The sequence below is a fragment of the Rhinoraja longicauda genome, chromosome 1, assembly GCF_053455715.1.
Source record: "Rhinoraja longicauda isolate Sanriku21f chromosome 1, sRhiLon1.1, whole genome shotgun sequence".
Taxonomy (NCBI): Eukaryota; Metazoa; Chordata; class Chondrichthyes; order Rajiformes; family Arhynchobatidae; genus Rhinoraja; species Rhinoraja longicauda.
This window is the reverse complement of record NC_135953.1, coordinates 18,172,841-18,197,994: the sequence shown is the minus strand read 5'-3', so window position 1 is coordinate 18,197,994 and position 25,154 is coordinate 18,172,841. Positions and strand designations below refer to the sequence as shown.

General features: G+C 43.4%; 1 protein-coding gene across 12 annotated transcripts in view; it reads left to right on the top strand.

The window, feature by feature from the left end:
* The window catches only part of ctbp1 (C-terminal binding protein 1), a 211,760-nt gene that overhangs the window by 166,023 nt on the left and 20,583 nt on the right, over nucleotides 1-25,154 (top strand). For 11 of the 12 annotated variants that reach the window (XM_078413580.1, XM_078412765.1, XM_078413108.1 and 8 more), the window contains one exon: nucleotides 4,962-5,116. The exons of the other annotated variant lie outside the window; for it this stretch is intronic. In XM_078413580.1, the coding sequence (XP_078269706.1) occupies nucleotides 4,962-5,116 (155 nt within the window). The remainder of the gene's footprint in view (nucleotides 1-4,961; nucleotides 5,117-25,154) is intronic. 12 annotated transcript variants of the gene reach the window in all.

Below are 25,154 nucleotides of genomic sequence, written 5' to 3'. Positions count from 1 at the left end.
AATCAGCACTGCCGTTGGCTAAACTGTACCACCTTCCCCAATTAAGTATTTTCTTCATGTATGTCTCGGATGTCTAAGGATCTCAAACTGAGATTCTTCCATGCAACTGTAGAGACAATATTATTGTACGGGTGTTAGGCATGGACTCTCACTCGAGCGCTGTCCAAGTCTCTCGATGGTATCTACACCCGAATGCTCAGAAAAGTACAAAATGTCAGTTGGAGAGACCACATCACCAACGCCCAGCTCTATGGGGAGATTCCACCTCTGACCGAGAAGATCAGGTCGAGAAGGATGAGGCTCGCTGGTCATTGCCACCGCCATCCAGAAATACCAGCAAACAAGGTTGTGCTGTGGGAACCCACCCATGGAGGACGGAACCCGGGACGACCAAAAACGACTGTGAATAAGATGTTGATGGAAGACGCATATGTAGAGACAAAAGAAGAGCTTGCCAGCTGTATGGAGGACAGAGATGTGTGGTGCGTCTGTCACCGTGCCCGTCGGAGACCAGCACCACTGCGTCGCTAATGTTTTCAACAATTTTAAATTAAAAAAAATAATTTAATTAAATCATAGAAGAAAATTTCCCGTTGCATTGTTTTCATTTAAATGGTTGAGAATATCCTTCCAGCAAATGCTAAAATCTGTAGTATCTTATAGGTGCTGCAAAGTGTGTCGTTCTGAGAAATGCTCATTGCAGCGATGGTGTAAACCTCTTGCAATCAAATCTGTGGGTAATTTCCATGAGGGCTCTCCAAATCTCTCAATGTAACTTTAACCAATTATTCCATAAAAATCCTTGAGAGAAAATGTTCAAAGCATTATCTGAAAGGCTGGCGGCAGTTGTTACAATCGTTGCTTTCACAGAATATTAGATGTGTGTTCATAAAAATAAACTTTTTGGATTTGGGGAGTGAGCCTATTGGGTAACTCTGACAGCCAGCTCAGGCACAATAAGATGTCTGGCCTCCTCTTGTGCCATATGATATTCTCTCGGTTTTCTATCCCTCCACTCTGACATCAACCACAGAACATTGTATAATGTCTAAGCGGCATGGTTTTGCATCTTGGCATGGTGATGTTGCAGCAGTGAAGTTGCAGCATTATTAAACTGCAGCCAAAGATGCAGAAATCTGTGCACAACAGCTGTGGAATCTCCATTAATTAAATCATCTGATTTAAAAAAAATATCCAGACACAGTAATGGTGTCCAGAGATGATCACACAACTTCATCGCCTTTGATAATCTATTGATTTTACCTGGTTTGGCCTTGGTTGGTGCTTAACTGTGCTCTGAAGTGGCCCAGTAAGCCATTCAGTTATGCAAAACTGGCGTCCTTAACCAAGAAAAAAAAATTGTCTGGGTGGATCATCTGCCATCGACCTTGACGGTGGATTTGAAAATGACAAAGTCACTTGCATCGCAGGCCACTGCTAATTTCTCCACAAAGATCTTTGAACTGGAGTCTAAATTGAGTGACCTGTCCCTTGTTATTGCAACAACCTGATGTAGCTGACCTCACTGAAGCACACCTGACAGACGATGTGCTAGACGTTCCATCGTAACCCCAGGTTTGTCCTATCCCATTCACAATACAGACAGACTACAGGGCAGAATGTTGGTGAATAGACAGGAGGTAATACCCCTGGAAGTCCTCAGCATTAACTCCAGATGTTTGAAGTCTGATGCCCTCGGATCAACCCTGGAGAATGAAACCTGATGACCCATGTTCTGTGCTCCCTCAGCAGATCAGTCAATGCTCCTCCATGCTGAACAACAAATGGAAGAACAACTTAACGTAGCAGGGGCGGAGGATCTATTCCTGCTTAGCTAATTTGTTGTCCGTTGCCTAGTGTACCTTTGAATTATCCAAATGTGACCAAAGAGCTGATTTCCATGGGCATGATGGAAGCATTTGCCCTTGACATCAGTAAAGCTTTTTTACTGAGTTTAGGCCCCTTCCTGTACACTCATGACTGTGAGGCATAATCATGCTGTAACTCCATTTATGATTGCAGATGACACCACTGTAGTAGACTGGATCGCAAAACAATGATGAGATAGAGTACAGGAATGAGAAAGAGAGCGTAGTAACATGGGGCAACAACCTTCCTGAATGGCAGCAAGATAAAGGAGCTACTTATTGATTTCAGAAATGAAGTGGTGCACACATCCCAATCAGCATCAATGATGCCGAAGAGGAGGCAGTCAAGAATTTAAAGTTCTTGGGCACGAAAAGCACCAACAATTTATCCTCAACCCACATATTGAAGCTACAGCCAATAAAGCAGACCAGTGCCTCTACTTCCTCAGAAGACTAAGGTTTGGAATGTCTTTAATGACTCGTACCAACTGCCACAGATGCACCCTGAAAAGCACCCTATCGGGTTGCATTACAGCTTGGTTTGGTAACGGCTCTGCCCAAGAACATATGACATTGCAGAGAGTGGTGGATACAGCTCAGTCCAGCACACGAGCCGGCCTCCTCACTCACTCCCACCATTCCCCAATCTTCTCCATCTATACCACGTTGCCTGGGGAAAACAGCCAACATAATGAAAGACTATTTTCACCCCGGTCATTCCCTCTTCTCCCCTTTTTTCTGCCGTGTAAAAGATACGAAAGCTTCAAAGCATAACGGTTTCTTCCCTACTATTATTAGACTACTCAATAGTCCTCCCCTCAGCTAGAATGTGGCCCAATATTCCAATGTACCTCATTGTGGACTTGCACTTTATTATCTGTATGTTCTCTGTAACACTACATTCTGCACTCTGGTATTTCTCTATTTGCACAACCTGTTGTGCTTGAAGTTATCACAAAATGCTGGAGTAACTCAGCGGGTCAGGCAGCATCTCGGGAGAGAATGGGTGACGTTTCTTCAGAAGGGTCTCGACCCGAAATGTCACCCACCCCTTCTCTCCTGAGATGCTGCCTGACCCGCTGAATGACTCCAGCATTTTGTGATACCTTCGATTTGAACCAGCATCTGCAGTTATTTTCCTACCGGTTGTGCTTGCATATGGCTTGATTGTACTCATGTAAAGTATGATTTGTAGGATAGCACACCAACAAAGCTGTTCGCTGCATCTTGGTACCTGTGACAATAAACTACCAATGCCAAATCGTGATTTAAAATTACAGTGGAATCATCTTTTACATAAAGGAAAATGTCCTGGTTATCAATCGTCACAACCCTAACATAATGTTGCAGGAATTCATCAGTGAAGCGGCCCATGACGATCATCTTCAGCTGTTTCACCAATAACCTTCAATCATCAGGCTGGAACTGGAGAAGTTCACTGATGATCGGACAATGCTGTAATTTAATTTGCAATTCCTCAATGTTGAAACAGCCCATGCCTGCACCCAGTCAGCTTTCGGGTGTGGCCTGATCAATGGCAAATTACACTTTTGCTGCACAAGTATCAGGCGATGACCAGCTTCAACAGGTCTAACTGCAAACCCTCAAAACATAATTGCATTATCATCAGCAAGTTTCCCTATTGACATTCTGAACCAGTCACATAAATACCGAGGTCGGAGGCTGGATATCCGGCAGAATCACCTTCTGATGCCGCAAAGCATTTCCACTACCTACAAGGCGCAAGTCAGAAGTGTGTTGGATTTCTTCCTACTTATCTGGATGCCCTTAGCTCCACGACTTCTAAAGTTGCTTTCGACAAAAGGACTAAATGGTCTACTCAATTGACACCCAATCCATCCTTGATATTGATTATCTCCACCATTGACGTACCTTGGCTTAGGTATATGTCTTCTGTAAATACAGGCACTTGGGTGCTTGAGTTGTCCCAACAGCACCTCCCACACCCATGATCTCTACCATGAAGATGGACAAAGGCAGCATGCTTCTGGGAACACTGCTACATGCAACCCTCAATGCATATTGTGCATTGTCCTGACTTGGAAAATATAGCTTCACTCCTTAATTGTTGCTGAGTCTAAACCCAGGACACCCTGCCCAAGCACATTCTGGGAAGTCCACCATGGAAAGTGGAGATGGACAAGAAATGCTAACTCCAACAATGCACACATTCTGAAAACAAAGTAGAATAAAAACCTGAATGTGTCTGTTGCTTATTGTGTCCACCCTCCTGTCTTTTGCAATTTGTTTCAGTTTAATACATGGGTTTTTCGTTGCCTATCTTAACATTTTAAAATGTTAGCAATATGGTTTTGGTTAGATTCTTACCAGAAATTAAGTTGATTGATTGACTAGATGGGGCCAACATGACCTCCTCCATTTAAACATGAAACCTGGGAAAGATCTTCTCCAGTATAACCATAACTGTTTGATCCAGGTTTGAAGGTGTTTAAAATGTTGAAATGCTCAGAAAATTTCGGAAGAATCTGAATGAAAAAGCACTAGATTTATTCAATTTACACTATATTTTTTTAACATGGAGAGTATGTGTGCTTATGGATTTTTTTAATGAAGTGCCACTGTTTAGCTGCATGCAGGAGTCAGTAGACACGCCTCAGGGGGGTGGGGCGGGGCAGGCCTGCAGATTTTCCCTCCCTCTGTGGGAATGATTTCCTCCTCACATTTCAGCTTGGGAATGCTCTGGAGAAATTGCAGTTTCAGACTGTAACTGTTCATTACTTTGCTCGAGTTGTTTTCTGCCTCCTCACTTCAGTATTGATTAGACTTGGTAAAGATAATTAACCAAAATAATGGGTTGAGTGTTGCTAAGACTGGTTCAGAAAGTTAAACTTTTTGCACTGAGGCGTTCAATGTGAACTGTGGCAAATGCAGATACGTTGACTCGGGTTTTTTGAATTCCTGAAAGAGCTGCACAAATGCACATTGGTTGCAAGCCTTGTGCTCTGTTCGCGTTCTGTAGAGTAAGTTCAATTGGGAGAGTGCCAAAGCCAACGGATTAAGTACTGGCATCAGAAAAGTTTAACCAACATTTGTGTTTGCCTTTGACTCTAGGCATTCGTCCTCCTATTATGAATGGCCCCATGCATCCACGCCCCCTGGTGGCACTGCTGGACGGCCGGGATTGCACCGTAGAAATGCCCATTCTAAAAGATGTAGCAACAGTGGCTTTCTGTGATGCACAATCCACACAGGAGATTCACGAAAAGGTGAGTACAGGAATATCTGGATTGAAACACTTTAACTTTTGTTGGCAAAATGAAATTATTACATAGCCTTGCAGTTCAAGTATTTTAATTAAATGTTTAACATCTGTTTTATTTTCCCATTCCCATTGACAGCAATTAGCATCTCAGTTATTGCTTTTAAAGTTATTGCTTTGTGGAGTTAAAAAGGGAAAATACTGGAAATATGCAGCCGGTCAGGCAGCATCTGTAGGAAGAGAAACAGTTGATGTTTCAAGTTAACGCTTGATACAGCTTGATCCACTATTTCCAACACTGATCACTTTTGTGTACAGGGAGCAAACATTTCCTCAAGATAAATGTTGGGAAGACTGAGATTGTCATCTGTCCCCACATTAAACTCCATTCCCAAGCCATTGACTTTCCCAGATAATCATCTTAAATTGAACCATAGTCTTGGTGGTATAATAGAACAAGTCTTGAGCTTTGGGTGACATGAAGATGGCCTATTTTCATTTCCTAACCCTGGCTTATTCTGTTAAAATGTTATCCGGCCTTTGGACTCCTCAGGTCTGGGAAGTAACAATGTATATATCATATCATATCATATATTTACAGCCGGAAACAGGCCTTTTCGGCCCTCCAAGTCCGTGCTGCCCAGTGATCCCCGTACATTAACACTATCCTACACCCACTAGGGACAATTTTTACATTTACCCAGCCAATTAACCTACATACCTGTACGTCTTTGGAGTGTGGGAGGAAACCGAAGATCTCGGAGAAAACCCACGCAGGTCACAGGGAGAACGTACAAACTCCTTACAGTGCAGCACCCGTAGTCAGGATCGAACCTGAGTCTCCGGCGCTGCATTCGCTGTAAAGCAGCAACTCTACCGCTGCGCTACCGTGCCGCCCTACTTTTGGCTTCTCTCATTCTGGTATCCATACATTTCATAGAATCATGGAATTGTTGTGGACAAAATCAGCCTTTACAGCCCACCATGTTCATGTCAACCATAATGCCTATCTATTTTAATCTCATCTGCCCACATTAAGCACATGCCTCTCCATGCCTTTCCTACATGAGTACCTGGCCTAATGCCTTTAAATGTATTAATAGTGTTTGCCTCTATCACCTCTGGTCGCTTGTTCCAAATATTGTCCACCCTCAGTATGAGAAACGTACCCGGCAGATCTCCTTTTAAATTTTTCCCTCTCTCATTTAAACCCCCACCCTCTAATTTAAAACTCCACCCTCTAATCCTAAATTGCCCTGGGGAAAACGATTGAGACTATTGAGAGAATCAAGTCAAGAATGTTTCAATTGTCAATTGTCTGACAACAGAACAATGAAATTCCTACTTGTGAAAGCATTACCAACATGTAAACACAATACACATGGATGAATATAAGAAACGAAAAAAATAAATGAATTAATAACTACAATATTAGTGCAAAGAATCCCAAGGTTTTTAGTGCAACCGAAGGCTTTCCATAGAAGTTCATAGTTGAGGTTAGTGTTGTGTCGTATTCAAGAGCCTGATGGTGTTGCAAAGGAGCTGTTTTGAGCCTGGCTGCACGGTTTTCAGACTCCCAAGCCTTCTTCCCGAGAGTAAGAATGAAATGAGATTGCATGGGTGACGTGGATTTTTGAAGAGATTAGCTGCCTTTTTGAGGAATCATCTTTTCGATCTCTTCAATGGAAGGGAGGTCAGTACCTGTGATGGACTGGGCAGTGTCTACCACTCTCTGTAATCTCCTTCATTCCTGGGCATTTGAGTTACCCAACAAGGACATGATGCAACCAGTCAATATGCTCTCTACTGTAGAAATTCACTCATAATTTTATAAACCCCTCAGCCGCCTACATTCCAGTAAGAATAAATCTAGCCTCTACAATCTCTCCTCACAACTATAGCCTTTATTCCAAGCAACATCCTGGTAAATCTCTACTGCAGTCTCTTTTGCTACCACATGTTTCCTGTAGTGGCAACCAAAACTGTACACGGCATTCTAAGTGCAGTCCATGAGCACAACTGCAATGTGACATCCCAACTTTTCTAGTGAATGCTTCAGCCTATAAAGACAAGCATACTAAATGCCTTTCTTACTACCCCATCCAGTTGTGTCACCACTTTTAGGAAGTTATAGATTAGTACCCTAAGGTGTCTACATCGGTGCTCCTAAGGTGTCTGCCATTTAATTGTATATGCCCTAACAGATTTGACCTCCCAAAATGCATTACCTCTTCATCTTAATCCAGACAACTTTGCTCAACTTTCCATCAGATCCATGTCCCATTGAAGAAGGTGTTCAGGACCAAGACGTTGCCTATCCACTCCATGGACGCGTTATTTCCGCACTCTTTGTTGTATTCAAGATTCCAGCATCTGCAGATCCATGGGTTTCCATGTCCCACTCTATCTTTAAACAACCTCCTTCCTCCATCGCCAGTTTTTGTGTTACTTGCAAATTTACTAATTGTACCTGGGACATTTTCATCCAATAAGGTCCTGGCACTGTCCCCTGTGGTACACCACTTGTTACAGATTTCTCGTCAGACAGTTAGAAAGTTACCTATCCACCACCGCCCTCTGCCTCCTCTCACCCAGCCAATTTTGGATCTGGTTCATCAACATGCTCGAGATCCTTTGTGGCTTAACCTTCTGAACTTAAAACTTCAGATCAACCAGCCACATCTTAGCTCCTAACATCCAATGTAGCAACCACTCATTACTTTATAACTTACACTAGTTTTCAGTCATGAACACATCAATTATAAAATTCTTATCCATGATAAAATTATTCCTATGGGTCGTCCCTCTCTACCTCATTTTGGTTATTCTGTCATTGTACTTATTCTGTTGGACTTCTTGATTATTGCACTACAATCTTGCTTCTTCTGCAGTTTTGCGTTCATTGTATTGTTGTATCTATCATTACTGAGTGCCTACTGTTTATTCCGAGCCTCATATCAACAAAGAATTTCATTGCACCCAATGTATATGACAATAAACTAATCTGATTTTGATTGGGGGAATTTCCTCACTGAATCCATTTTCCTTTGAATTGCCCCTTCCTTAATGCTAACCTCTTTGGCCAGAATGTCAGCCTCTCATCTTGCTATCTCCTTAATTGCCTCAGTGCTAGTTTTAATTTTAATATGGGGATTTTATTTTAATATCCCCTGAAGTGACATTCTTATCATATTTATCTCCCTTGCACTTGTCAATCTGTTTGTCAAAAGATCCTGTGCTGGATGAGCAAAAATTCCCCTGAGTTAAATATTAACTAGATATTTATTTTAACTATCCTAGATATTTAGGACAATATGTGGCGTTTTTCACTTCCGGTCAGAACCAGTGCTATCCAACCACTATTTCCATTCTTTTTAGACGATTGCATGCTGCCTTTGTGACATGTTTGGGCCTGGTATTTATGGAATTATTATTTCCACTTCTGTCTTAACTCATCAGCCATCAAAATCCTTGTCCAGGTCTTGATACCTGCAGACCTATCTGTTTTTGGCCATTTCCTCTTCAGCTGTCTCATTCTGATTTCGAAATTATCTAAAACTGTTGCACACAAGTTGTTCAAAGCATTGTGAATAAATTACCAGCTAGTAGTCAATGGTTCCACACGAATAGGCCGGACAGCCTATTTAAATTCAACAAAATAAACAATGTGGAACTAAAACAAAGTTAGTTTTAAAAATCAGAACTACCAGATTATTGCAGAAGCATTTAGTTCACTGATGCCCAATTGGGAATGTGCCCCTTGGCTGGAGTGTGTTCCCAGTGCAAGCAGCAGTGATTGTTCGTGAAAGCTCGTGACAAACCTGAGCGTTGCACCACCTTAAAAAGGACTGCAAGCAGCGTGGAATGCAAGTACCCCTCCAATTCTACACCATAGTGAAGAAAAATTTTGGTTTAAGGAAAGTAGACACAAAATGCTGGAGTAACTCAGCAGGACAGGCAGCATCTCTGGAGAGAAGGACTGGGTGACGTTTTGAATCGAGACCCTTCTTCATATTTTGGTTTGTTCACTGTCATGGGATTCAAATGAGGAATCTCCCTGCTTAATAATATTTGGAGCACCTTCACCAGTGGATCAGTTCAGCAGGGCAATAAGTACCGGTCTTGCTGATGGTGCTCACATATTGTAAGTGAGTTGACAGGCAGTTCACCCCAAGCCCATTCACTCATCACTGTTGACCTTCATTAGCTCCCGTTTACACAATACAATGATTGTAAAGGTGTCTACTGAGTACTCTGTTTACATATCTGTTGTGCTGCTGCAATTAAGATTTTCATTTTGGGACATATGACAGTAAAATACTCTTGACGCTCTCTCTTGAAGGTTGTCTTTCTTGTTTTCAAATCCGCCTATGTTCTCCCCTCCTCATTTTCTTAGTAGTCTCCTTCAGACCAATAAACCGCCAATGAGCACCTCTAATTATGAATTGCTGATCCTCAATTTATATCTGGCAGCCAAACCTATAAATCTAGGCCATCTAATTTCTTTTTCACCTTTAGGTTGCTGTTTTAAATGCACCTATTTGACCAGCCATTTTAGTAGCTCCACTGGCTCAGCAAGAATTGTGTTTTCTTTGATAACGAGCTTATAAGATACTTGGATACATTTTGCTACCTTAATAGTGTGAGACAAAACGGTGCTGTTGTTTATGCCAATTGCACCTAATTGTTAATAATTCGGTTCCCATTAGTGAAGTTCAGTTTTGTAATCTGCTGATGTCTGATTATGAGATTATCTACAGTTGAATCGAAAGTTCTTAAAAGTGGAACAAATGCAAAATAGAGCGTTCAGTTTTTATTTGTGCATGATTTTGTCTCTGTCTTTAATGATTTTTATTTAAAAACAATTAAGATTAGATTAAGAACTGTCCTGTATTCAATCGATACCATTTTGATAGTTAAACCACAGGAAGAATAATGATCGCATTATTCAAAGATTGAATCTTGAGAAGAAGTGAAGAGAATCGCAAAGTCACAAATTACTGAAAATCTTACGTTGGTCGATTTTGAAAGAGACGTGCCTGTCAGCAAGTTATGGGCCAAATGCAAGCTATACATAGTAATACTCTGCAAGTCAGGAATTTTGGATGAGATTAGTCAACTGCAAATCCTCTTCCAGGTTTACAAATAGAAGAAAGTTTGTTTCCTAATGTCAGATCGTTCTCTTGCATAAAATCTTTTTCATGAGAACAACATATTTAAAGCATTTTTTTAAATGCAAAGGATTTTTACGAATCATTAAGTGCTTTGTAACATTTTTGGATTTTAAGTGCCCATGTGGATTCAATACTGTGACCCTGTACTACAGGATATTGTTACTGCAGTAATAGCTCATAAGCTTTGTTCTCTCTGTTACTGATTACAAATTGAAGTGCAGAATGCAAGAAAGCAACAATTCCATGAATGCCTTCTATTGTGTGTGACTCCACATTGCTCATTCAGCCATCTCAGCTGGAGAAGTCTCATAGAACAATGGTGGAATAATTGTTCACTTTCGTAGCCAATTCATTTCCCTGCCAACTTCACAGAAAGCATCTCTGCAAAACCTGGTTCCAACTTTATTTAAAATGTAGAAAATGAATAGAGACAAAGTGCAGGGTGGGTATAAATTGCTTCTGAAGTGTGAAGTATGTAACTACAAAACATATTTTATGGGGGGGAGGGGAAACAAGTTTCTGCCTAGTGTTTGTGGTGAGGGGTGGGTGATGGAGATTCTTAATGATTGTGGTTCATTTTTTGGGTACGTGAGCAACAGTGCATCGACAACACACTCTTTGACTCTTATGTTCTGACGTGTACTAAGACTCGCCTGAAATTTGAACATATTGCTAGTGCTTCCAGAGTAGTTCATCCACTTTATTACTTTGGTCGTGAGGGGAGGGGAAAGGGCAATTCTTGTTTATTTTAGCCTATGTTTTTGATGGAGACTGCTCCAAAGTTCAATAGTTGATTTAAAGTGTCCTGTAACTGGTGTTGGATTTCTGATTCAGAGTGAGACATCTGTTGCAGGTTTCAGGTCACGTCACAGACACCGAGGATAAAGTGACATTGTCCACACCCTTGCACAGATTGCATCTCTCCCCAAAGTTGGATTCATTATGTGCAAATCTCAGCCAGAAGTTGGGCACTTTAAGAGCCGAAATCTTGTGCTAATCGTGTGGAACTTTTACTTATATAATCCTGTGAATGTATTAAACAAACCATGCCACATGGAAGAGATGGAAGTGAATGAAAACTGTTGTAAGGTTTTTTGTGTGTTTGGCAGCTCAGGCTGTTGATGATATCACCAGGGATCATCTTAAAATGTTGATATCACAAAGATCACCAGAACTTTCTGGAAGCTTTCCTTGAGCGCAGTCTGGAGAGCTTAGACCGACAACAAATTCCCATTCATTGATTTAATTTGTTGCATTTAAATGCAGCTGCTGTGATGTGCTGTTGCATTACTGATTTGCAACGCTTATCATTTTAGATGCTGTGCCAAGATTAAAGCCATGAGCATAAGTGTGGCTTGATGTGTTTCAGCAACTATTGACAGCAATTGTGATGATTGTCCCAGAGGAAATCGATTTAGTTTAGCGATACAGCGTGGAAACGGGCCATTTGGCCCACTGAGTCCACGCCGATTGTCGATCACCCTTGCGCCCGTTTTATGTCATCCCACTTTTGCATCCTACGCACTCGGGGACAATTTACTACCAATTAACCTACAAACTTGCATGTCTTTGGAATGTGGGAGGGAACCGGAGCACACAGAAAACCCATGCGGTCACAGGGAGAACGTACAAGCACTGTACAAGCAGTGCCTGCAGTCAGGAGCGAACCCAGGTCTCTGGTGCTGTGAGGTGGCAGCCCTACTGTATATACCCTGCCAGGTCGTGCCGACCAGCGCTGGGAGCGCTGAGCGGACTGGGTCAGTGAAGACTTCTGGTGGTCACTCTTCCCATGCCCTCTCCTTCCCATCACAAATGCTCCTGTGATCATTTCCCACGCACTGTTTTTGTTTATTTCCGAATTACAAATGATTTTGTTATGAAAAGTTCAATCTGTCAGGACCTGTGGACTTGTAGTTGCCTTTCAGCAATTTCCATTGCTGCTGGTGACCTCTTGGGCAGTGCTTTCTCCTGCATCGTAAGCATAGTTGAAAACACTGATAATCTTTGAGGTTTTGGGTGACCACAAGTCTGCATCATCCATTAACTCTGAACCAGCTGACTTTCTTCAAGGTAAATGAAATGCGTGGAAGCAATGGCTTTGTCACCTGAGTTGTACTTGGTCGTAGTGGACTGGAGATGCAGCAGGTCGGGATCCAGGAAGAAGGACAATATTATTCTTGTCTACCAGCAGAGAGAGATCAGAAATGAAGAAGGGTCTCGTCCCGAAAAGTCACCCATTCCTTCTCTCCAGAGATGCTGCCTGTCCCGTTGAGTTACTCCAGCATTTTGTGTCTAAATCAGAAATGATGTTACGTCTCTGCCTGTCCAGAGCTGCAAAGGGTGGGTCCAGCATTCTTGCTGCAGAATGTTCATTTTTTAATTGGTCCATGCTATATTTCCTGTCCCGCAAAGAAAGGTTTGAATAGTAGAACACTTTCTCTCTCTCACATTTCCATCGCTGCCCATTTGACTCTTTGGCCATTTACCGATACGTAGAAATAACTTGCAGAGTGCCCTCGAGGTGGCTGTGCTGGGAAAAGATTGTCATCCATCTCCCTCTGATTGGAGATGCTGTGGTATTTGTGGGTATTCAGTCCAAACGTCATGGTCACATAGGATTCTCTGTTCCACGGGGTGTTTCCAGAAATGCACTGAGACAGACTTTAGACTTCGGAGATACAACGTGGAAACAAGCCGTTCGGCCCACCAAGTCTGCGCCGACCAGCGTTCACCCTGTACATTAGTATTTTTACCATGCACACAAGGGACAATTTACAGAAGTCAAGTAACCTACAAATCTGTATACCTTGGGAATGTGGGAGGAAGCCGGAGCACCCAGGGAAAACAGTCACAGGGAGAACGTACAAACTCTACAGCCAGCACCCGTAGTCAGGATCAAACCTGGGTCTCTGGTGCTATAAGGCAGCAACTCTATCGCCGCACCACTATTTTCCCTCAATTTGCGCAGATATCAGCAGTTGCTGGAAGATCATCAGCTGATTGGGAGATACCTTTTGATCTGCCTTTTTTTCCAGTGCTAGGAGCTACCTTCAATGAAGTGTTGTGGACTGGCACATTCCCAGGTGCTGGCCAACGCGTGAAGGACAAGCAGAGACCGGATGCAAAGACTGCAATTTCAGGCTCTCCTGAACATGATGCAAGTTTCCTCATGCAAAGCCCTTACTTCGGACACCGTGGACCTCGTGACGGAGAGAATGAATCTTGATAAAGCTGGCAAAGCACTCTGCACAGCATCACTTTGGCACTTATTTGCAGGGTCATGACAATTTTAAGACAACTTCTATTGAGTCCTCACAGTGAAGATAATGCACATATACATTGCCCATGTTTTTTGTATCCATCACAGCATTTGCCAGTGTTAGCTTTCATTACATTGTTCACATCTGTACCTTCCTCCAACCACCTGTTCCTGAAGACCATATGAACATGTTTTTTTTCTCCGATCTCAGCTCTGCATTCTTCCCCTGTAAAATACTCTGTAACTGTGGATTCATCCCAAACTGTCGTTGAATGATCCACGTGAACATGATGCAGATATGCACTGAAGCTGATGATGTACAAGATTTCAAGGGAGAGTTAGATTTAGCTCTTGGGGCTAAAGGAATCGAGGGATATGGGGGAAAAAGCAGGAACGGGGTACTGATTTTAGATGATCAGCCATGATCATATTGAATGGCGGTGCTGGCTCGAAGAGCCGAATGACCTACTCCTGTACCTGTTTTTTCATGTCAGATGGTATAGTGCACTCAATTGGTGTCACTTGCACTTTGATTTTCATCCTGCACATGGTTTACAAATCATTGGAGTATGCCTTACTGGCACCCAAACCAGGAGACTCTGCATACTACCTCCAGAAACATATCTGCAATCATTCATTACAATTGCTCCACTCATTTAAACCTCTACTCCAACAGCAGCTGTATACTGTGGACTGCTTGTGGTCATCATGTATTGTCTTTCCTCTGATTGGATAGCATGCAATAGAAAAGCTTTTCACTGTACCTTGGTACATGTGAGAATAAACTAAACTAACTAATCTGCACCCAGTGCCAGGTAAGCTGAAATTTCATCCGGCTAAATACTTTAGTTTCGTTTAGAGATACTGCATGGAAACAGGCCTTTCGACCCACCAAGTCCACACTGGCCATTGGTCACTCATTCTCACTAGCTCTAGGCATCAATGTTTGGATTCACTCCCTGCTCACCAGGGGCAATTTACGGAGGCCAATTAACCTACAAGCCCATACGCGTTTGGCATGTGGGAGGAAACCGGAGCATCCAGTGGAAACCCATGCGGTTACAGAGAGAACGTGCAAACTCCAACTAAACAAGTACCATTCCTCCAATCACTTGTTCCATCTTTCTCTGCAGCATCTGCCTGAACTGAATCATAGCTCGTGCACCATGGTGTAATATCTGACTCCAACATGAGCATCAATCCAAATTAACAGAGGAAATAGTGCCCCAGGAAATGAAAGCTTGTTCCAGCAGCAGTTCGATCGTGACACAGCCTAATGTCCTCTGTAAGCACAAAGTCAACAGCCTTGAAATACTCAGCAATTTCTTCTGACACTTCCAAATCTTTGGTTAATGTGTGCGCATCCATAAATAGGACGTAGCAACTCAGAGTGGATTCACTCCTTTTCTTCACAATCATGCACTCATACCTCCGCACACACAGACAAAAATGTGCATTGAAGTATTTCCAGTCTCGTGAATGAAGTTTATCTTTCATGAAGGTCTTATGATATAAATTGAAATATTCTTCTTTGCCTTCAAGATGAAATTGGGATTTTTTTAAATAATAATAATAATAATAATATTCATTTATTGTCATTGCAACGAGTACAACGAAATTAAAAAATAGCCAATCCTGACGGTGCGTACAAACATATATGCAATAAATGCAAAAACAAATAAATACAATTATATTAAGTACAAAGATTTTTTAACGGTGTTGCCTCGTGCAGGAGGTAGTGTTCAGTTCTCGTATGGCCCTGGGGTAAAAACTGTTCTTGAGTCTGTTTGTTCGGGATTTGATCGACCTGAAACGTCGACCAGAGGGCAGATGAACAAACAGACGGTGGCCGGGGTGGGATGGATCTTTTATTATTTTGCCTGCTCTACTGAGGCAGCGTAGGCTGAACAGGTGCTCCAGGGAGGGCAGTGAGCAGCCGATGATCTTCTGGGCCGTTGTGATGACCCTCTGAAGGGCCTTCCTGTCCTTTTCTGAGCAGCTGGCATACCATGTGGTTATACAGTATGCCAGCACACTCTCGATGGAGCAGCGATAGAAGGACATCATGAGCTTCTCCTGCAGGTTGGTTTTCCTGAGGATCCTCAGGAAGTGGAGTCTCTGCTGTGCCTTCTTTACTGTGGTGATGGTGTTGGTAGACCAGGTAAGATCCTCTGCGATGTGCGTACCCAGGAACCTGAAAGCGGGTACCCTTTCCACACAGACCCCATTGATGTAGAGTGGGTCGTATTCTACACTGGTTTTCCTGAAGTCAATTATAAGTTCCTTTGTTTTGGAGGAGTTCAGGACAAGATTGTTCACTGAACACCATGCTGCCAGCCTTTGGATTTCATCCCTATAGGCTGTCTCATCTCCTCCTGAGATGAGTCCAACCACAATCGTGTCATCCGCGAACTTGATGATGGTGTTGGTGGGATGGGTGGGGGCGCAGTCGTGAGTGTAGAGGGAGTAAAGGATGGGGCTCAACACACAGCCCTGTGGTGAGCCGGTGCTCAGTGTAATGGTGGAGGAGAGGTGAGGGCCTATTTTGACGGTCTGGGGGCGGTTGGTCAGGAAGTCCTTGATCCATTGGCAGATGGTTTGGGAAAATCCAAGGTCAGAAAGTTTGGTAACCAGTCTGCTCGGGATGACCGTGTTAAAGGCAGAGCTGAAGTCGAGGAAGAGCATCCTCACATAGCTCCCCTGGTGTTCAAGGTGGGTCAGTGCAGTGTGAAGAGCAGTGTCGATGGCATCCCCTGTAGACCTATTTGCTCTAGGCAAACTGGTATGGGTCGAAGGTGGGTGGGAGGCTGGCTTTGATGTGCTGCAGGACTAGTCTCTCGAAGCACTTTGTGATGACCGGTGTGAGTGCTACCGGACGGTAGTCGTTAAGGCCGCTGATGACAGACTTTTTCGGCAGTGGGATGATTGTGGCGGACTTCAGGCAGGGAGGGATGGTGGATTTTAAAAGGGACAGGTTGAAGATTTTTGTGAAGACCTCAGATAATTGGTCTGCACATTCCCTCAGCACTCTGCCCGTCACACCATCGGGGCCTGCAGCTTTCCTGGGATTCACTGCTCTGAGCACGCGCTTAACCTCATACTCCTGCACAGTGAAGGTGTTGCTGTCAGGTGCTGGAGAGGGTGTTATGTCTGCCACTGTAGCTTTCACCTCGAAACGAGCAAAGAAACAGTTAAGTTCCTCTGCCAGCGAGGCGTCGCCGTCGGCAGTCGTGCGGTTGCTGGTCTTGTAGTTGGTGATGTGCTGGATGCCTTGCCATACCCGCCGTGGATCATTGTTGGTAAAGTGGTCCTCAATCTTCCTCTTGTAGGACGCTTTGGCATCCTTGATGCCTCTCTTCAGGTTGGTTCTAGCAGCACTGTATAGAGCTCTATCGCTAGACCTGAAGGCGGTGTTACGGTCCTTGAGGAGAGACCTGACATCCTTTGTCATCCAGGGCTTCTAATTGGGATACAACCGGATGCGTTTGTCGACGGTGACATTGTCAACACAGTTTTGGATGTAGCAAAGTACAGTTGATGTGTACTCCTCCAAGTCCTGATCCTCAAAAATATCCCAGTTGGTCCTTTCGAAGCAATCCTGCAGCTGCGAGGAAGCTCCTTCAGGCCATGTCTTAACAGTCTTTATGGTGACTGGAGCTGTTTTTAAATACACTTGGTCCTGTTGTCTGCCAACTCACAGGCACTCACAAGATCGGCTGTGTATTACTGACTGCGTTCGTTCTGGATGTGTGACTGGAGGTGGGATGGAGGTCAGGAACACTGGGGATCGGGGCAGTGAATAGATTTGCAGACTGGAGTGGGGTCCAGGGTGCAGATGGACGTTTAGCCAGAACCGGGGTCTTGCGTGGAGGGGGTTTGTGGACAGTGTGGGGGTCTGGACTGCTTGTATGTTTCAGCTAGTCTTGACAGTGTGATACCAACAGACCAAAAGTACGCAGAGGTTGTTATATCCACAGAGGTATTGACCGCAGAATGTCATTGTAGCCTGAGTGTTATTGCCAGAGGTCGTAGTGGTATCCATATTATTTTGGATACAAGGAACTGCAGATGCCAGTTCACAAAAAAAAGACACAAAGCGCTGGAGTAACTTAGCGAGTCAGACCAGCATTTTGTGTCTGTATTTTTTTTTGTTATGTGGATGAAGTGCAATCCTGTGTTCGTCATGAATAACAAGGGCTTTAATTGTTCTATATGCATGTCAGTAAAACGTGTAACTGATATAATTCACATGGAAAATGTGTTATCCCGTAGTTTCATTACTGACTGCTGCTCAGTTACACTTGCCTAATAAATGCAAAATTGCAACTTCAGGAAATTTAGTACGATCAGCCTTTCCACTTTCTTTAATTAATACCACCGAGTTCGCAATAGAATTATGACAACAGCGGTGTAATATTACTGCAATATTGCTTTCCACTTATCAAAGCAACTCTCACCGTCAGTTGTAATTAAACATTCACTGTGTGACTACTGTTGCCTTTTTTAAACGGACACCATTCTCCTTTGTAGAAATTTGATGCATTAACATGCGTAAAGGATTGTAAATATATTCATACATTTTTATCTTTTCAGCTTTCTACAGCAGTAAGGCATCTGATGGTAATAGATCTATTGTCATTATAGTTCAAATCACTACATGATCCCCAAGATGCTCTATAAAAAGCAATTTAACTTTGAGCCATTAGCCTCACTTCATGGCATAATTTCCTGAATCCAAGGAAACCCATTTGACATCCATTAAATTAAAATCAGGCTCCAAGTTGCAATGTGCACCAGTTTTATATGTTTTAATAAATTGCTCTGTCGCTTGTTGGTGGGAACCTTGCTGTATCATCTGCTGTAAAATTGACAGATCATTAAATACAATTTTTATGTTGAACCTTCCTTGTCACATGGGGCAAGTGTGAAGGTCAATGTTTTGATAATCATGCAACATCCTGCATGACAAAACAGACAGGAAGTCTGTTAAACGATTAATGACGTTTGTTTTTCTTTACTGAATTTTAAAACCTAATTCATCATTTCCTCTATCACTTGCATTTGCTCCTGGGGCTTCGCATTGTCATCAAGGGTGAAAGTACTTTAAATTGGCGCTTTGTGGGCCTGCTAATTGAATCCGAATTAAGCAGTTGCCTGCTCGGTGACATATGGTAGTTTTATGATTTAATATTTTGGATCAGATGGGAATTTTTCAAAATATTGCATTTAAATTTGATTTATGACTTCACATTATAAAACAGAAGCAGATGCTTGAAGAATCCTGAAATGAATATGTTCTGTGGCTCTGACTGCTGTGTTCTATATCTCTCAGATCCACAGTAGTTTCTCTCATGGAGCAGTGCAGCATGTCAATGTGCCCTTCAGCCCAACACATCCATGCAGACCAAGATGCCCCATCTAAGCTAGTTCATTTGGACCATTTCCCTCTATAAAGGTTTTGATCCATGTACTTCTTCAAATGTTTTTTAAAATGTTATTATTGTACCTGCCTCAATTACTTCCTCTGGCAGCTCGTTCCATATACCCATCACTCTTATTTTTACAACAAAAAAAAGTTGCCCCTCGGGTTTATATTAAATCTTTCCTCTCTCACCTTAAACCTATGTCCTCTGGTTCTTGATTCCCCTACTCTTGGCAAAAGATTCTGTGCGTGTACCCCATCTATTCCTCTCATGATTTTATAAATCTCTAAAATCACCCCTCAGCCTCCTAGCCTCCTCCAATCTCCCCTCATAGCTCAGGCCCATGAATCCTTGTAATGAACTTGTGAATCTTTTCTGCACTCTTTTCAGCTACATGGCATCTTTCCTATAACTGGATGACCAAAACTGAACACAATACTCCAAGTACGGCTTCACCAACAGCTTGTTCAACCGTAAAATAACGTCACAATTCAATAGTCACTTCCCTGATGAATGAAGGCTAATGTGCTAAATGCCGTCTTCATCACTCTATCTACATTCAGGGAGCGTGTCTACATTTTATCTACATTTACATGTACCCTACAACACTCCCGGTCATCCTACAGTTCTCAGTGAAGATCTTGCCCTAGTCAACATCTCACCCTTATCGAAATCAAACTCCATTAACCTTTCCTCTGCCCACTTGCCCAGCTGATTAAGATCCAGCTGTAATTCTTGATAACCATCTTCACTGTCTACATTTTGGGGTTATCGGGTTGGAAAGAAGATGTGTAATATCAGGAGAAGAGGGAAAGGGACAGCATGGGAGTGGGTTACATGAAACATTTGAGAATTTCATTTTAGTGTCCCTCCCTCTTTTTCTAGTTTTCTCTTTTCACTCCTCTCACACACGCTAACTACCAATAATAAACCTGCAGACTCTCTCAGCAGACAGCAATGTGATTATTCATTGCCTCTTGGTCTACATCCTATCAAATGCATCATTTTGTTGCCTCTTCATCTTGCCCTCTCCTGCATCTATAAACATGCCTGATCGCTAACATTTCTCAGTTCTCATGAAGAGGCAACTATCTGAAATTTGTTTTAAAAACTGCTGGAGTCATCAGAAGATCGAACAGCACCTGTGGAGGGAAATTTTTTTTCTCCAAAAAATGAACTTTATTCAGAATTAAAAAATATATACAAAACTGCTGAAAATGCTCCCTCCTTTCCCAGTGTCTTATATTCAATTGTGTCATCCTCAGTAATATTCACATCTATCTTTCAAATTGACAAAACACCTTGCTACTCATGTGCTATCTCTTCCCTTGTTTGAGGAAGACCAACAAGTTTTTTCCCAAAAATAAACTTTATTTAGAATTAAAAAATATACAAAAACAAAAGTACAAAACAATTCTCTGCAAAAACTTCACACCTTCTCAGTGTTTATACTTTCCGTAATGCCAGTTGTGTTTGCACCTATCATTAAGTAAAACACCATTGCCACTCATGTAATGATTGGGGCCAGGCAATTGGGAGTTGTTAAAATGGTGAAGAGCATGCAAGGTGTCACAGATGTAGGTGGGAGGGACTGGACGAGGAGAGAGAAGATCGAGTCGATGTTTGAGTGAATAAGTTCAGTTTAGGGACGAGCAGGTAAAACCAGTGGGCCTACCAGGGCAGCCTTATTTGTGAATCCTGGGTCAGAAATAAAAAATCAGATTGAGGCTGTGGAGGACAGATTGCCTGAATTGATAAGATCTGTTGTTATATGGAAGACAGTGACTTAATGACCCCTGGTCCAAGGTTGGATATAAGGAAGTTTAGTTTAGTTTCGAGATATAGCGCGGAAACAGGCACTTTGGCCCATCGAATTCGCGCCGACCAGCGAATCCTGTACACCAGCACCATCCTACATAAACTAGGGATAATTTACAATTATTCCAAGCCAATTAGCCTACAAACCGGCACGCTATTGGAGTGTGGGATGAAACTGGAGCTCCCAGAGAAAACACGCGCGGTTCACAGGGGAGAACAAATAAACTCTACAGATAAGCACCCATAGTCAGGATCGAACCTGGGACTCTGGCGCTGTAAGGCAGCAACTCTACCGCTGCGCTACTGTGCCACCCATACCGTACCGCCAGTATGAGAGCTGCCATCCTTTGTGTCTCCACTTACTATCTCCCAACCTCTTGTCACTTCCTCAACTTTTCTTTCCACTACCAGACTCCATCTGGCAATCAAATCCTCCTCCCTGGACCAATTCTTCCCCTTCACTTCTTTATATTACCTATCTCCTGCTTATTCTTTCAGTCCAGATGAAGGGTCCGGACCTGAATTGTCAACAGTTTCGTTCTCACCACAGATGTTGCCTGACCCTCTGAGTTCCTTCTAACAGTTTGTTTTTTGCATCAGCTGTCTCTTTTGTCTCCAACTATCAGAATGTGTCTCACTCCACAGTTTCTCTCTCATCTGCTGAGTATTTCCAGCAGCAGAATATTTTACTTCACAGATGTCTTTCAATTGTCAGCCATCTGTTGCACTTTTGGCTTGCCTGTCAGAATTACAGAACAAGATCAAAGAGAAGTTGTGTGTTTTAAGAATATTAATAAGCAAGACATGAAGGATCAAGGGAAAATATAAGTTCCCTCCTTATATTTGCTATCTACCAAAGTGTTTTCATGTTGTTTGGAGCTGTCGGTTTGGTACTTCTGTTGAATCAATGGACTTTTTGCAGACTGCTCTTCCCTGGTTCGTTCCCCTTTCACTTTGTCTTGATGATTAATCGTGCTTTAATTGTATAAAAATTATTAACTGTGAATTACTTTTTCTGATTAACATTGTAGACAAACACATCTTTTGCATCTTTAATTCCTGTCAAAGCATTTCAAAATATGAAAACACATTTTCCATATTTTTTTGGATAGTGCAGCAATAAATAGGAATGCTGAGATGGTGCTGGAGAGGGTGTAGAGGAGATTCACTAGGATCTCTAGGTTCCTGGGAAGGAGCGTTTTAGTTATGAGAAGAGACTGGAGAGGCGAGGCTTGTATTCCCTGGAGAAGAGGAGGTTAAGAAGGGACATGATTGTCTCCACAAGAAATTGCAGCCCAGACCATCACATTAACCAACTTCCCTTCCATTGACTCCATTTATACCTCACGCTGCCTTGGCGAGGCCAGCAGCGTAATCAAGGATGAGTCGCACTCCCATTTCTCCCCTCTCCCAATCAGGCAAGAGATACAGACGTGTGAAAACGCACACCTCCAGTGTCTTCCCAGCTGTTATCAGGCAACTGAACCATCCTATCATTAACTGAGAGCATCCTGAACTACTCTCTACCTTATTGGAGACCCTCCGACTGTCTTTATTTGGACTTTACTGGACTTTATCTTCACTAAATTGCTGAGGCATTGGGTCAAGTACTGGATGATTAATACCGATAGACACAAAATGCTGGAGTAACTCAGCAGGCCAGGCAGCATCTCTGGAGAGAAGGAATGGGTGAGGTTTCGGGTCGAGACCCTTCTTCAGACTGAGGGGAGGGGTAGGGGGAGATACAGAGATAAGGAAGTGTAAGGTGTGAGAACGAGACATCAAATGGGGTGGAGATCAAGGAAAATGTAGACTAGATCATTGTTAGTTAGGAGGAGGTAACAATAAAGCAAACAGACAAAATGTAATTAGGGACAGTCAGAATGGCCGGAGAAGGGGGAAGGATGGAGAGAGAGGGAAAGCAAGGGTCACTTGAAGTTAGAGAAGTCAATGTTCATACCGCTGGGGTGTAAGCTGCCCAAGCTAAAACAGCAAAATTCGCCGCTCCACTGCGAATTCTCCTCAAGGTATGTCTGCTTTGAAGAAGTTCTCCTCTCTCCAGAGAAGGTGCCCGACCCGTTGAGTTACTCCACAATTTTGTGTCTACCCAAGCAAAATATGAGGTGTTGTTCCTCCAATATGCGTGGGGCCTCACTCTGACAATGGAAGAGCCCCAGGACAGAAAGGTCAATGTGCAAGTGGGAGGAGGAGTTAAAGTGTTTAGCAACCGGGATATCAGGTAGGAATAGGCGGACTGAGCAGAGGTGTTCGGCGGTGTTCTGCGCTTGGTCTCACCGATATATAGGAGTTCACATCTGTAACAGTAGATGATCCTCTGCCTCACCTGAAAAGACTGTCGGGGTCCTTGGACGAAGTCAATAGACAATAGGTGCAGGAGTAGGCCTTTCGGTCCTTCGAGCCGCCAACACCACCATTCAATGTGATCATGGCTGATCATCCTCAATCAGTACCCCGTTCCTGCCTTCTCCCCATACCCAAGTCCAGGGAGGAGCTATAGGGACAGGTGTTGCATCTCCTGCGGTTGCAGGGGAAAGTACCTGGGGGGGTGTGGTTTCGGTGGGAAGGGACGAGATGAGTCAACCAGGGAGTTGTGGAGGGAACAGTCTTTGCAGAATGAGGAAAGGGGTGGAGATGGGAAGATGTGGCAAGTGGTGGAATCCCATTGGAGGCGGCGAAAATATTGGAGGATTAACTGCTGTATGCGACAGCTAATGGGGTGAAAGAAGACGACTAGGGGGACTGTCCCTGTTGCGACTGGGGGAGGGGGAGCAAGAGTGGAGTTGCGGGATATCGAGGAAACCCTAGTGAGGGCCTCATCTATGATGGTGCGGGATATCGAGGAGACCCTAGTGAGTGCCTCATCTGTGATGGTGCTGGATAGTAATACCAATGGGTCGGCATGGATGTGGTTGGCCAAGAGGCCGGTTTCCCTGCTGTATGACTCTGTGACTCTTAATTAGATGGCACAAATCAGGATCACGTAAAAAAACAAGATAAATAACCAATCAGTTTTGCTAATATCTAGGAGCTAAACATTGTCCTGAACATTTGGATCTACGTAGTGCTCAACGGTGGCATGGGACCTTCTTTGTCCAACTGAACGAAAGTACAGGATATTGGTTTAACATCTCATCCCTCAATTATAGAGTCATACAGTGTGGAAACAGGACCTTCGGCCCAACTTCCCCTCTGGGCAAGAGAATCTGTGCGTCTACCCGATCTATTCATAGAAACATAGAAAATAGATGCAGGAGGAGGCCATTCGGCCCTTCAAGCCAGCACCGCCATTCATTGTGATCATGGCTGATCGTCCACAATCAATAACCCGTGCCTGCCTTCTCCCCATATCCCTTGATTCCACTAGCCCCTAGAACTCTATCTAACTCTCTCTTAAATCCATCCAGTGATTGACTCCCACTGCCCTCCGTGGCAGAGAATTCCACAAATTCACAACTCTCTGGGTGAAAAAGTTACTTCTCACCTCAGTTTTAAATGGCCTCCTCTTTATTCTAAGACGGTGGTCCCCTGGTTCCATACTCCCCCAACATTGGGAACATTTTTCCTGCATTTTTCCTGCATCTAGCTTGTCCAGTCTTTTTGTAATTTTATATGTTTCTATAAGATCCCCTCTCATCCTTCTAAACTCCAGTGAATACAAGCCTCTCATGATTCCTCTCATAATTTTGTACACCTCTATAATATCACCCCTCATCGTAGCCTGCACAACCTCTCCCTGTAGCTCAGGCCCTCGAGTGAATGAATGAATGAATAAACGAATGAATGAATGAATGAATGAGTACTTTATTATCACGTGCCGAGTCACAGTGAAATTCTTTGTTTTGCCTACCTAATGGCGCCGACAGCTACAAAGTATCCCATATCAGGTCCTCCTTTGTTCTTCCCCCATTCTCCTCCACCCCCACCCGCATTTCACGGAGGTCCCCCCAGCCGGGTCCTCGTTTGTTCTCCTCCCCCCTCTCCACTTCACGGCAGTCCCCCCACAGCGGGTCTTTGTTCCAGGCGGCGCGTCCTCTGGTTCCTAGGTGGCCCGTCCTTGGCCACCAGTGCCCTCAACGAGTCCTGGCAATATCCTCGTAAATCTTCTCTGCACCCTTTCTAGCTTGACAATATCTTTCCGATAACATGGTGCCCAGAACTGAACACAATATTCTAAATGTGGCCTCACCGACGTCTTATACAACTGCAACATGACCTCCCAACTTCCATACTCAATGCGCTGACTATTAAAGGTCAATGTGCCAAAAGCCTTTTTGACCACCTTATCTACCTATGATGCTACTTTCAACGAACTATGTACCTGTACTCCTAGAACCCTCTGTTCTTCAACAC